We start from the raw sequence: 13,750 nt of genomic DNA, 5'->3' as shown, positions 1-13,750 counted from the left end.
ATCACAGGGTAGTGTGTGGCCAAGGAGGAGGGAGGCTGGGCCACAGATTCTGTCAGCCGTCTCTCCCTAGCACTTAGTGCCTGTGGCCCAGTGGATCTGACATGGGGCCATTTCACCAGCATGCAGAGTCCCAGAGAAGCTGTGTTGCCGCCTGTGTGTTTGAGTTCTGGCAGCTCTGGCAGCAGCCTGCGAGGGCTTGCTGTCCTCACAGGCACTTCTCTCTGCAGCAGCTCATCCAAGCCTGGTGTATGACTGATTGGGCATCTCCTATGTGCCTAGCCCAGTGCTAGGCCCAAGTCCATCCCTAGGAAACTGTCAATCTGCAGGTGCTCGTTTGTCGTCCCTTCAGGACACCCTGTCTTGGGGGTCTGGTGCGCTCCAGGACTCACCCTCCCCGTATCCAGCAAAGAACATCGGTTAAGAGCGTGGGCTTCAGAGTCCAAATGACCAGTTTGAATCCAGACCTTGAGACTTACTAGCTCTGACCTTGGACACTTTGTTTTAAAGCTTCTTGAGCCTCAGTTTCCCTGTCTGTACCATGGTGGAGGTAAGGATCCCCTCCTCACAGAGCTGGGGTGAGGCACAAATGACATAATGCAGGTGGCTCCCACCTGGTGTGTACCTGTGGCCGCTCTGATCCTGACCTTTGTCTCAGGTGACAGGAACACCCTCGAAAGGCTTTGACGAGAAGGCGTACCTGTCGGCCAAGCAGCTGAAGGCCGGAGAGGACCCCTACAGGCAGCACGCCTTCAACCAGCTGGAAAGCGACAAGCTGAGCCCCGACCGGCCCATCCGCGACACCCGCCATTACAGGTATGGCCTCCTCTGTGCTGGCGAACAAAGAACGGTTGGCCGTTTCCCAGCTTCCGAAACTCTTTCTCAGTCAGTCCTGGGGCCTTGTCCCCTCATGTCTGCATGCACTGCAGACGAGGTTACGTCTGCAAAGCTCCACCTGGAGACCCTTCCTGGGCAGCCCTAGCTATGACCCACCTGGCCCCCGGGGCCCAGAGGACCTGGTGACCCAAATCTGTGGGTTGAGGCCGTGGCCTGGATAATCGCTGAACCTTTTCAGGTGTTCCCTGAGAAACTTAAGGGGGTAATTGCCCTTGGGGCTGTGTACATTTTAAAATGAGACTCTTTGCATCCAAGTCAGTGGTGGGTTGGTGAGGTGCCATTTGCTGCTGCCAGGCTCTCTTAGAAAGCTGAGGTGGATAACGTGTGTGTATGCATGTGTGTCCATGTGTATGTGTGTGCATGTGCACATGGGTATACATGTGTGTGTGCATGGTGTGTGTATGCATGTGTGCATATGTATGTGAGTATGTGCACATGCACACACCTATGCATGCATATGCACGTGTATGTGTGTGCATGTTGTGTGTAGGGGGACAAAGGTGGTGCTGGCTTTGGTGGGCAGGTCTCCTGTGGTGGAGCCAGTGTGCTGGTGTGAGCTCATTCTTCCCTGCGGCCCTCCAGGCTGCAGCTTCTACTAGACTCCAAATTGTCAGGATAGTTCCTGGTCCAGCAAGGCTGGGGGACGAGGACAGAGAACTGGGGCTCTGGACGTAGGCACTGGGGGCTGCCACCCAGGAGGCATCTTCTCCCAGCACACCCCTCTGCAGCCAGCCAAGCTCACTCCTGCCCCCAAATCCACAGGCCCTTGGAAAACATGGCTTCTCAGGGGGCAGGAGAGAATTTTCCTCCACACTGCTACGCCACACCCCTGTCAAGGAGAATTATTGTTAAGCTTCTCAGGATTTGTCCCATGGGGGTCCCAGGCTCGTGGGACTCCTGCCTGTCTGACCCGGTCTGCTCTGCAGGGCAGGAAATGGGCCTGGGAATTCGGGCTGTAGCTGCTGTCGGTGGAATGAGTGCCATAATGAAAAAATAGTCACTGCTGGAATAGTCAGAGAGCAATTGTAATAAAGAAGATTGCTACGAAAACCAGCAGTGAGGCTGCCTTCCAGCTGCCCGGGAGCACGAATAAATGCGTTTGCAGAAAAAACAGGGCTGAAGCCTAGCAGGAATGGATTGTTTTAACCCCCTTTCTAGAGGAGGGGGAGCCTGTGGGCCAAAAAATCTGTCTGTCGATGGCTGGGGAGGGAGCAGGATGGTGGGAAATGTCTTCAGTGTCTTCTCAGGGGCTCGTTTCACGGGGGACCCAGACTCCAGGGGGAGTGAGGCTGCTCTGCAGCCTGGTGTCTGCAGCAGGGCTGGCTGTTCCTGTTGGGCAGTGAGGGGGGAGCTCCCTGGCAGGTGTGGGGGGTGGTTCTTCTCCAGATCCCCCCAAACTTGCTGAGCTGAGAGAAGAGAAGGAAGAGGCTCCAGGGTATCAGGAGACAAAAAAGAGGTAGTTTTCCCCTTTGCCCTCCCCCTGCCTCATCCGGCAGGGAGTTCTGTCTGTGGGGTCAGGGCTGTGTCCTGGGCCTGGTGCGGTGCCCTCCTAAACATGTCAGTGGATTTGGGGCTCTGGGTGCTCTAGGTCTTGGGTAAGGAGCCCCCAGGCCTTGGAAGGCCCTCCAGCCCACTCCTTCCCTCTGAGGACCCCAGGCTGGGTGGCGTCGGGGTGCTGGGCCAGTGTGGGCTGGAGCATGGGCGTGGAGGGGAGCATGGGTGTGGCCTGGCTTGGGGCTTGCCTTCTCTGCTTCCCAGAAGTATTCTGGGGGGCAGCACACTGGACACAGAAAAGCCTCAAGCCTGCCCCAAGGAAGGCCTCTGACTTCCCTGCTCCCTTCTCAGTTGCCCGTCTGTGTCCTACTCCTTGGACCTGCCGGCCACCAGTGTCATCATCACCTTCCACAACGAGGCCCGCTCCACCCTCCTGCGGACGGTGAAGAGGTAAGCACAGCGTGGCACCCTCATCGCGGTGGTGCTGCCCCCAAGCCGGCGGGTGACCTGCAGTGCCTCAGGCAGGGGAGGACTGAGATCCGGTGCCGTGGCCAGACAGCATGAAGACCAGCGGGCACTGGGAGGGTGGGTCTGTCCTCCTGAGAAGCTGGGCCTGGTGCATCAGGGTCAGGAAGACCCGAGAAGTCCGACTGTCAGAGAAATGCACCAGTCTAACTCGCGGTCAGGGGCCAGGATGCGGGCAGAAATGCAGGCACTGGGGCAGAGGGAGGCAGGGCTGGATACCAGGCCTCCAGAGGGGAGATGGCAGCCTGGCTGGTGCCTGCCAGCGAGTCAGAGAGAGCTGCCCCTTCTGTTCTCCTCCTAAGCTTGGGCTTGTGGTCAAGTTTAACCCTCAATGCCCCATTACCTCAATGAACTTAGACAAGAATGGGATTGGGAAAGGAGTGTCCAGTGGTATTCCAGGGAAGAAAGAAGCTTGGGTTTTCTTTCCCAGAGAGCAGAGGAAGAGAAGGGACTGTAGGAGGGAGGGAGCAGAGGGGGCTCCCTGAGAACACCCCACCTGCCTTATCAGGCTGCAAGGAGCCTCACCAGCCTTCCAGGCAGGCAGCTCCGGTCCAGCTGGGTTTGTCCCCAGGCAGGGCTTGTTTAGGCTCAGGCAGCCTGAGCAGCTCAGCTCCTGCCTTGACAACTCAACTAGGGCAATTGCCCCACTCGATCTGGGGTTGGTCCCAAGTGCCCAAGGGCCCAGGCAACAGAGTCAGCCTGGTCCTCCGAGGAGCACGCTGCTTCTCAGCCACAGATTAGGGCCCAGGAAGTTTGCAAGTAGTTGCTGTGGCCAGTGTGCCGGCACCGGAGCTGGGCAGTGGGAGAGCCCCCAACAGCAAGGGGAGGGTATGTGGGAGGTGGCCCCTAAATCCAGGCTCTTTCCATCCCCACTGCTGCTCCAGTGTCCTGAACCGAACTCCTGCCAACTTGATCCAAGAGATCATTTTAGTGGATGACTTCAGCTCAGATTGTAAGTGTTCACCTTCTTTTTTGCACCCTCCATACCCCCTCGTTTCCCCAGAACACCGAGGCAAGCACTCTTGCTGTTGTCCTGGCCATCCCAGACTGACCTCTCTGCCCCTCAGTGGGGATGTGTGGATCCTTGGTCTTTTCTAGGACCCCTCCCTGGCCCTGTTCCTTGGTGCCAAAGGAGGGGAAGAAGGGGTGGTATTTCTTTGGATGAGACACCCGTGAGATGACATGAAAAAAAAAAAAAAAAACCAGCAGCAGCAGCATCCTTGGTTATAACAACTGCCATACGAGATAAGAGCTGGGCTGGTGATCATTGCTGGTGCGCTGTGGGGTGAGGCAATGCCATAGGGGTAGGCATTCTCCAGTCTGGCCTGGGAGCAGGGCCATCCTTTGGCCAGGGATGATGACCGAGCCCCTCCATCCTCCCACCCCAGCCCTTTCCTGGGCCTAGTGTGGGACAGCTCCTGGGCAGCCCCCTGGTCTGATGCCCTGTCGGAATGAGCTTGCCTTCCTTCTCTACATCCTCAGCTGAAGACTGTCTGCTCCTGACCAGGATCCCCAAGGTCAAGTGCCTGCGCAACGACCGGCGGGAAGGTGAGTCCTCCTGGGTGCCCCCGTGGATCCATCTTGGTGTAGTCCTCTGCACCTCCCCACTCCTTTTGGCATCATGGCACACCAGGCCAGCACGGCCCGGCTGTATTCCTGATGGCTGGGACCAGGGTCTGCCAAAGACCCTCCTATCCCAGCTCGGCCCCTGTCACGGCACAACTGCAGGCAAGTTGCTCTACTTCTGGCTGCCTTGGTTGTCTCTTCTGAGACATGGGATAATGATAATACCCTTTCTGCCTCGCAAGGTTATTGTAAGGATTAAATGAGATGGGCTGTATGGAAAGGCTTTGAGAAAATCAAAGGGAAGTATGAAGCAGCTGTGACCTCACTGCCAATCAAGGGGTGTTTGGGAGCACCAGCTACAGAATAGCACTGTGCATGTCACTCTAGGGCAGTGCTCCCCAACCTTTTTGGCACCAGGGACCAGTTTCATGGAAGACAATTTTTCCACAGATTGGGGGGCAGGTTGGAGGGGCAGCAGAGCTCAGGCAGTGACGAAAGCAATGGGGAGCGGCTGTAAATACAGGTGAAGCTTTGCTCCCGCTGCTCACTTCCTGCTGCATAGCCCCAGTTCCTCAGTTTCGTGGAAGACAATTTTTCCACGGATGGGCCAGGGGTGTGGGGGGGCAATGGGGGGTGGAGCTCAGGTGGTGATAGAGGCCTGGTTCCTGACAGGCCATGGACTGGTACCAGGCTATGGCCAGGGGTTGGGGACCACAGCTCTAGAGGACACAAAAGAAGTACAGTAAGTCCCCACTTACCATCATCAACAGATTCTTGGAAACTGCAACTTTAAGGGAAACAATGAATAACAAAACCAGTGTTACCAGAGGCTAATTGATATGAACCAAAGTTAAGGCGTGGTGGTTCACACCAGTAATCCTAGCACTCTGGGAGGCTGAGGCAGGAGGATCAGTTGAGGCCAGGAGTTAAAGAGCAGCCTGAGCAAGAGCAAGACCCTGTCTCTACTAAAAATAGAAAAATTAGCCAGGCATGGTGGTGCATGCCTGTAGTCCCAGCTACTTGGGAGGCTGAGGCAGGAGGATCACTTGAGCCCAGGAGCTGGAAGTTGCAGTGAGCTATGATGACGCCACTGCACTCTAGCCAGGGCGACAGTGAGACCCTGTCTCAAAAAAAAAAAAAAAAAGAGTTAAGTTCCAACAGCATATTTCTAGTCACAAAAATACCACCAAACTTCTAAATAAAGAAGAAAACATTTCTAATATTAAACATTGAAGTAAATGTGAGCTATACATACATTTAAGAGGTTAATAAAAACAAACAAGCTAATTGTTTACCCAGGTCAGGGTCTCAGGTGGCCAGAGCCTCTCCTGGCAGCTCAGGGCACACTCGCACAGGCACCCCCTGCACGGGGACAACTTAGACGCACAGGTTCCCCGCAGAGCACAGCTTTGGGATGTGGGCGGAGGCCTGAGAAAACCCACGCAGGCAAGGGGAGAAGGCGCCAACGCCACCCAGACAGTGGCCACGGCCAGGAATCTTTTTTTTTTTCTTATCAATGTTATAACAAAACAACATTACTTGAGGACCTGCTGTGCACAACACGGTCCCTGCCCTCGGAGGGCTTAGTACGTGGTTGAGGGTCAGATTCCCCCGTGGCAGCAGCTGGTGATAGTTATGTGTGGGTGACGTGGGGATCGCAGAGCTGGGGTGAGCAGGGGGGACTTCTGTGGAGGAGTGGGCCTCGACGGGGTGGGGGTGTCGGGAGGCAGGTGAAGGGGAGCATGGGAGGGCTCCCCTGGCTCGGGGACTCTGCCAGCAAAGGCAGCCGTCAGGGACGGGAAACTTAACACTAGCTAACCTCCTCCTGAGTTCTGCTCCCTGCGGCATTCCCTTTGCCACACTCTCACATTCAGTCCTTGTAACTGCCCACTGTCCCCGCTTTGTAGATAAGGACACTGGGGTTTAAGGAGGTTCAGTGATTTGTCCAGGGTGGTGAATGGAGAAGCCAGGATTACATCCTGGGGACCCCACCCAAAGCCCAGCCTCTTACCCTCCCTCCCCTTATATGCCCTTCCTGTGAGAACCCGGCCTGCTCAGCAGGGGGGATGGTGGCCTGAATGGAGAGGACAGAAGACCTTGGCAGCCAGGAGAAAGCTTTTAGACTTGATGAGGCAGATAGTGGGAGCCACTGAAGGTTTTTTTTTTTTCGAGACAGAGTGTCACTTTGTTGCCCGGGCTAGAGTGAGTGCCATGGCGTCAGCCTAGCTCACAGCAACCTCAAACTCCTGGGCTTAAGCGATCCTACTGCCTCACCCTCCCGAGTAGCTGGGACTACAGGCATGCGCCACCATGCCCAGCTAATTTTTTCTATATATATTTTAGTTGGCCAGCTAATTTTGTTTCTATTTTTAGTAGAGACGGGGTCTCACTCTTGCTCAGGCTGGTCTCGAACTCCTGACCTCGAGCGATCCACCCACCTTGGCTTCCCAGAGTGCTAGGATTACAGGCGTGAGCCACCGTGCCCGGCCCACTGAAGGTTTTAGAGTCAGAGAGTGATGTTATAGATATATTTAAGAAAGACGAGTCAGGCCGGGGGCCAAGAGGGCATTGGTGAGGGAAACCTTCAAGCTGGAATGGAAGTGGCCAAAGAGAAATGTTTCCTAAGCTAAGGATTGTAGGTACCGTCAGGCCTGGGAATATGCTGTCCTTGCATTTTGCCAACAGTAAATGGAAATTTATAGTTAGATGCTTTATAGATACCTATGGAGTGGATGGATGGGACTGATGGGCTTTGGGCTGGCTGGCTGGCTGGTGGATAGACAGAGCGTGAGGCAGAGGTGTGGCTAGGAAATCTCTCCAGGGAGCTGCTTGTCCTCAGAGCCCTGAGAGGGAGGCCCTTCCCTCCCCACAGCGCACAGGGCACGGAGGGCTGCTCTGGCAGAGGTGGGCCAGCGGGGGCTCCTCTCTCCTGACCGCGCAGGCCCCCAGCCCTGAGCAGAGAGCTGCCCAAAGCAAGACCGTTCTTTGCCATCCAGTGAGCAGTTGGGGACTGTCGGGAACCGGGGGCAGAAGAGCAGAATCTGACACCTGTGGGTCTCCCGGGCACCAGGCTCTCTCCCTGTCGTCTCCTTTGATCCTGAAGGCAAGGACTATTATCTCTCTGGGTCTTGAGGCTCGGAGAGGTTACATAACGTGCTCAAGGTGAGCGAAGGGGCTGGCATGCAAACTCAAGCCTGTCTTAGTCCAGAAGATTCTCTCGATGCCACACATTGTGGTGGGCTGCAGGGGACCACCCAGATGTTCCCCGGGGAAGGTTTGTTTTCTGGTTCTCCTCAGTACCAAATCACACTTTACCGCACTTTCCACTCGCTCAGCTGTGACTGTTCATTGGTGTGTCCCCAGAGCCCACAGTGTCTGGCACATGGAGGGCACTCAGGGAATGACCCTGGGGTAATGATGTTGATGGATGGATGAGAAGAAGAAGGGGAGGCAGGGAGGAAACAAGCAGAAGTACAAAGTCAAGTCCAATCACAATAACTCAGAGGAAACCTGACGGGGCAGAGAGCCCTGGGACTTTGGAGTGGATGGTTGGGAAGCAAAGTGGCTCGGTCTCAGCACCAACGCCTGTCTACTCTATTGCAGGGCTGATCCGGTCCCGAGTTCGCGGGGCAGATGTGGCCGCAGCTGCCATCCTCACCTTCCTGGATAGCCACTGTGAAGTGAACACTGAGTGGCTGCAGCCCATGCTGCAGAGGGTGAAGGAGGTGAGCCGGGCTGTCCCTGGGGGAGCTGGGTGTCCCTCGGGACTCACCACCATGTTCCTGGCATGCGGGTGTATGGAACAGTCTCGCAAGTTGGGTGGGCATCGTAGGAAGCCTAAATGGTTTGCTTCTCCCCGAGTGACTTCACCTCATTGAGCTTTCACACCAGAAAATGGGGATAATGGTAATATTTGTCCCATTGGGTTGTTGTAAGAATTAAATGCAATGAAAGTCCGGTGAGCTATAAAGCCCTTACTATGAATGGGTGCTGTTTTTCTCCTGGGGGAGGCAGGGGCCTGTGCTGGCAGCTCTTGGTCAGTCTGGGAGCTGTTGGGGGAGGGGAAGGATGGTGTTCTCAAAGAGAGAACAGGGGAGGAGGGCTCCTACCGCGTGCCTGCTGTTCTCCAGAATGGGGAGGATTTGGGCAGATGGCAGAGAAGGATCAGACGATTACAACTCCACCATAAAAAGACAAATAACCCAATTTAAAAATGGGCAAAGGATTTGAATAGATATTCTCTCAAGGAAGATCTACAATGGCCAATAAACCCATGAAAAGCTGCTCAACATCATTAGTCATTAGGGAAATGCTACTCGAAACCACAATGAGATGCCATTTCACACCTACTACGATGGCTGTAAACAAAAAGATGGACAATAACAAGTGCTGGCAAGGATGTGAACGAGTAGGAGCCCTCAAACATTGCTGGTGAAATATATTATAAAATAGCGCAGCCACTTTGGAAAACAGTCTGGCAATTCTTCAGAAGTTTGAACATATGTTGCCATATGACCCCAGCAGGGTGTATACCCAAGAGAAATAAAAACACGCATCCACACAAAAACTTGTACAGGAGTGTTCAGAGCAGCATAATTCAGAAGAGCCAAAAGGGAGAAACAACCCAATGCCCATCAGCTGATGAATGGCCAAACACATGTGGTCTGTCCATACAACATACAACAGAATTATCCAGTCTTAAAAAGAAGCGAAGTACTGATACATGCTACAACATACATGAACTTTGAGAAAACCTTACATGAAGTGAAAGGCAGGCACAAAAGGCCACACATTATGAGATTCCATTTATATGAAATGTCCAGAATAAGCAAATCCATAGAAATAGAAAGTGGATTAGAGTTTCTCGGTGGGGTGATGAAAATGGTCTGGAACTAGGTAAGGTGATGGCTGTACCACCGTAAAACCACTGAATTGTACACTTTTAAATGGTGAATTTTATGGTATGTGAATTATATCTCAGTACAAAAAAGCTTATAAAGAGAAAGAGGTGAGGCCTTCGCGGAGCACTGAAGATCCGTCGGTGGTCTCCCCTGATCAGCCACCCCCCAGGCTTCGTTATCCTGAGACGGTGGGTGTGAACCGAGGGCAGAGCTGGATTCCGAGCTGCAGACAAGAGGACCGTGGGGGTGAACGCAGAGTAGAGGGAGAGGAGAGAGAAAGAAGAGGCCTGTTCCGTGTCCCTCCGTGGAGGGCAAGACAAGAGAGGGCTCAGGAAGGGTGATTAAGTTTTGTGTGTGGTATATGACATAATCCACCTTGTCCCCCGCCTCCAAACACTTCAGTAAAATCAGCATTATGCAGCAATGTGGCGGAGCTGGATCTGTGCTCTGGGAGGTGATGAAGGGAGTGGCAAGTCTGACCTCAAGGTGGTTGTGGTGTGAGAGGAGTGGCACCCAGGTTACCCAGGGACCACAGGGTTCCTGCCCTCAAGCTGCCAGTGGTCCAGTTGGGAAGACTCAACTCAAACGTATACAAAGGTAAATGACCTTAGTCAAGCAACAGTTCAAACCAGCAATAGAACAGCCACCTCAGGCAGCACATGAACCCCTGTCCCGGGAATTGTCTAGACTGTGATTGTGGGAGCAGTTTAAAAGAGGAAGAAACGCTTCAGCCCACAGCAGTCAGGGAAGGCTTCACTGAGGAGGTGAGATCCTAGCAGGGCTCCAAATGAGGTGCCAGGAAGAGGCTGGAAGAGCACGTGGGAGCCAGGAGGGAACTTGCAGGACAGGTCCCAGGGGCGGCCCTGGGCATATTGTAGGAAGCACTGAGTGCCCCGTGGCTCAGGGAGGCCCAGAGCCGGCAGCGGGGCCTTTTCCTGCAGAGGAGTCCCTCGCCTCACTCGCATCTCTCTCCTAGGACCACACCCGCGTGGTGAGCCCCATCATTGATGTCATCAGCCTGGACAACTTTGCCTACCTTGCAGCATCTGCTGACCTTCGCGGAGGTGGGTCCTGCTCCCGGGGGAGGGGCCCTAGACCTGAAAGGAGGTAGGTGAGGGCAGGCAAAGCCCTGGCTTGGTGCTCTTCCCAGCTGTGCCAGAGGGTCTCGTACCTTCCTGCCCCTGAAGAGAAAATGAGGAGGGATTTGGTGGAGCCCGGGGGTTGGGGACAAAGGGCCAGAGCTGGCAGTTGCAGGCTCCTGGCACAGTCAGTGGCAGAGCCAGGCTAGTCTCTCATCTTTCCCTCCCCCTAAACATTGACACGTCCTTCCCAAATGTGCCAGTTCAGGGACCACAGCTACAAGTCCCAGCAGAAGCCCATGATGTGACAGCTGTCTTGGGGAGGGGGGAATCCCTCGGCCTTGCATGAATTCCTAACATGGACACCCCAGAGGTGGTTAAGACCTGTGCTGTGTGATACGGTGACGATTAGCACATTTGGTTATTGAGCTCTCGAATTGTGGCTAGTCTTGAGAAGTGACAAGTTGGAATTGAGATGTGCCGTAAATATAAAAAACACACCAGGGCCGGGCGCAGTGGCTCATGCCTGTAATCCCAACACTTTGGGAGGCTGAGGTGGGAGGATTGCTTGACGCCAGGAGTTCAAGACCAGCAGCACAGTGAGACCCTGTCTCTCTAAAAAAAAATAATATAAATTAGCCAGGCCCAGTGGTACACGCCTGGAGTCCCAGTTGCTCAGGAGGTTGAGGCGGGAGGCTCGCTTGAGCCCAGGAATTTGAGGCTGTAGTGAGCTATGATTGTGCCACCTCACTCCAGCCTGGGTGACAGAGGGAGACCCTGTGTCTTAAACAAAAACAAAAACAAAACAGGGTTCCAGTGTGAAAGAATGTAAAATATCGCATTAGTAATTTTTTATATTGATTACATGTTGAAAGGATAATATTTGGGACATGTTACATTAAAAATATTCAAATTACTAATAATTTTATATATTCTTTTTTCTGATGTGACTACTAGAACACTTGAAATTATGTATGTGGCTTACTTTTGTGGCTTGCATTATATTTCTTTTAAACTGCTCTGGTCCAGACTCTGGTGCTGGGCTGTTCAGTACAGTAGACAGTAGCCACATTTGGCTATTTAAATTAATCAAAATTAGATAACATTTAAAATTCAGTCTGTCACACTAGCCACATTTCAAGTGCTCAATAGCCCCGTGAGGTTAGTGGCTACCATATTGGACAATGGAGATATAGCACAATTCCATCATTGCAGAGAGTTCTATTGGACAGTGATGCTTTAGAGCAAGGGTCCCCAAACTATGGTGAGTTGTATAATTATTTCATTATATATTGCAATGTAATAATAATAGAAATAAAGTGCACAATAAATGTAATTCACGTGATTCATCCCGAAACCATCCATCTCCCTTCTTCCCAGTCTGTGGAAAAATTGTCTTCCATGAAAATGGTCTCTGGTGCCAAAAATGTTGGAGACCACTGCTCTAGAGAATCTGTTGCTGAGAACTAGTATGATAGAGGATTTCCTGTTTGGGGGTCTGGACTCCCAGTAAATGGACCCAGCCATTGATTAGATATTGGGGTTTGTTGGAATTTGAAGGGAGCCAGGCATTTCCCCTTTGGGAAATCACCCCAGGGCCTTTGCACTTGCTGCTGCCCCTGCCTGGAATTCACTTCCCTGAGATATCTGCATGGATCCATCCTTCATTCAGGTCTCTACTCAAGTGTCACCTCATCAGAGAGCCTTTCCTGACTATCCTTGCTGAAATAGTATGGGCACTCCACCTTTCTTTTCTTTTTTTAGCACTTCTCACCCCAGCTGACATATTATCCACTTATTTATTTATCTTTGTCATCTGTCTTGGCCAGTAGGTTGTAAACTTCATGAGGGTAGGGTCTCATCTCATTCTGATGATGAGCTCAGGGCCTGTGCAAGCTGGGTGCTGATCAAAGGAGACTGAGGGGTGGTGGAATGAAGGGTCTGCCCTGAGCCCTGTCCTCACCCTGATCTGTCCCGTAGGGTTCGACTGGAGCCTGCATTTCAAGTGGGAGCAGATCCCCCTTGAGCAGAAGATGACCCGGACAGACCCCACCAGGCCCATAAGGTCAGGGCTGCTGTGGGCTCTGGGGAGACCCCTTCCTCCCCTGGGTCGGGGGCCTGGGAGGCTCTTGGGAGGCTGTGTCAGTCGCCAGGACTCCTGAGGGTGCACAGTTTAAGTGCTGACTCTGTTCTGGCCCTTGGACTCTGTCTGCCAGGACAGAGAGGACATAGGCCACAGGGTCAGTTGTGGAGGGAGCTGGCCAGATATCCCACCCCTGTGGCTCTGCAACCAGGGAATTTGGGGGCAAGTGGCCTTGGGTCCTGGGTCATCTAAAGGGGCTCCTAGCTTCTGCAGCTCACATGTCACCTCTCCCCTCTCCTTATTCCAGGACACCTGTCATTGCTGGAGGAATCTTCGTGATTGACAAGGCCTGGTTTAACCACTTGGGAAAGTATGATGCCCAGATGGACATCTGGGGGGGAGAGAATTTTGGTGAGTCGGGAAATAATAACAGTAAAAACAATAGCAATAATAATAACTAACCCTGACCGAGCACTTTCTGTGCATAAGGGTCTGTTCTAAGGACTTTACACATGTTGAGTCGTTTAATCCTTGCAAGGACCCTCTGCGGTGAGCACTCTGATCTCCATTTTAAACCTGAGGCACAGAGAGGTTAAGTAATTTGTCCAGAGCCACACAGTTAGTAAACAAAGAGGTCTGGGTGTTCTGGGGAGCCTGTGGCTGCATAGCTAGACATGACTGTGGAAGAACATACAGGCTGTAACATGGATCACGGCTCAAACACGCGGCTGCTTCCCTCCCAGAAGTGCTGTGAAGTGTGCGGTAGAGGGTGGTGGGTACATGTAAGCAATGGGGTCAGGTGGCCTGTGTGCAAACCCTGGCCCTACACTTTCAAGCCGTTTGGCCCTGGGCAAGTTAAAGCCTCGGTTTCCTCAAGAGGTTGCCGTGAATGCTAAAGGAAATGCATGGCGTGTGGCCATAGGCACCCTCTAGACTCAGAAAAGGTGGCAAGCTGCCCCCTCCCCTCCCTGAAGCAGCAGTGAAGGAGACAGAGGTGGGGCGAAGTGTTTCAGTGGGGTGGGGGGGACCTCACGCTCTGGCCTCTGGGCACACGGGACTAGGGCCCCAGAGCACTGTGGGTCACCAAGTGGGGTCAGAGCCTGCACTCTGGACTCCAGTACGTGTGAGCTGGGAAGTCAGCCAGCTTTTCCAACTTCAGTTTATTCATTTGCAAAATAGGAAGCAAAGGGCCCTCTCTCCCAGGTTGC

General features: G+C 53.3%; 1 protein-coding gene across 1 annotated transcript in view; it reads left to right on the top strand.

The window, feature by feature from the left end:
- Positions 1–13,750, top strand: part of GALNT16 (polypeptide N-acetylgalactosaminyltransferase 16) — a 75,080-nt gene that overhangs the window by 47,084 nt on the left and 14,246 nt on the right. Inside the window, exons 2-9 of the mRNA XM_045564903.1 lie at positions 656–813; positions 2,740–2,838; positions 3,798–3,865; positions 4,396–4,461; positions 8,083–8,204; positions 10,357–10,444; positions 12,440–12,524; positions 12,850–12,953. Coding sequence (XP_045420859.1) covers positions 656–813; positions 2,740–2,838; positions 3,798–3,865; positions 4,396–4,461; positions 8,083–8,204; positions 10,357–10,444; positions 12,440–12,524; positions 12,850–12,953 — 790 coding nt within the window. The remainder of the gene's footprint in view (positions 1–655; positions 814–2,739; positions 2,839–3,797; positions 3,866–4,395; positions 4,462–8,082; positions 8,205–10,356; positions 10,445–12,439; positions 12,525–12,849; positions 12,954–13,750) is intronic.

Source organism: Lemur catta, chromosome 1 (genome assembly GCF_020740605.2).
Source record: "Lemur catta isolate mLemCat1 chromosome 1, mLemCat1.pri, whole genome shotgun sequence".
NCBI lineage: Eukaryota > Metazoa > Chordata > Mammalia > Primates > Lemuridae > Lemur > Lemur catta.
The sequence above is the reverse complement of the archived record's forward strand: the minus strand, read 5'-3'. Positions and strand labels throughout refer to the sequence as shown.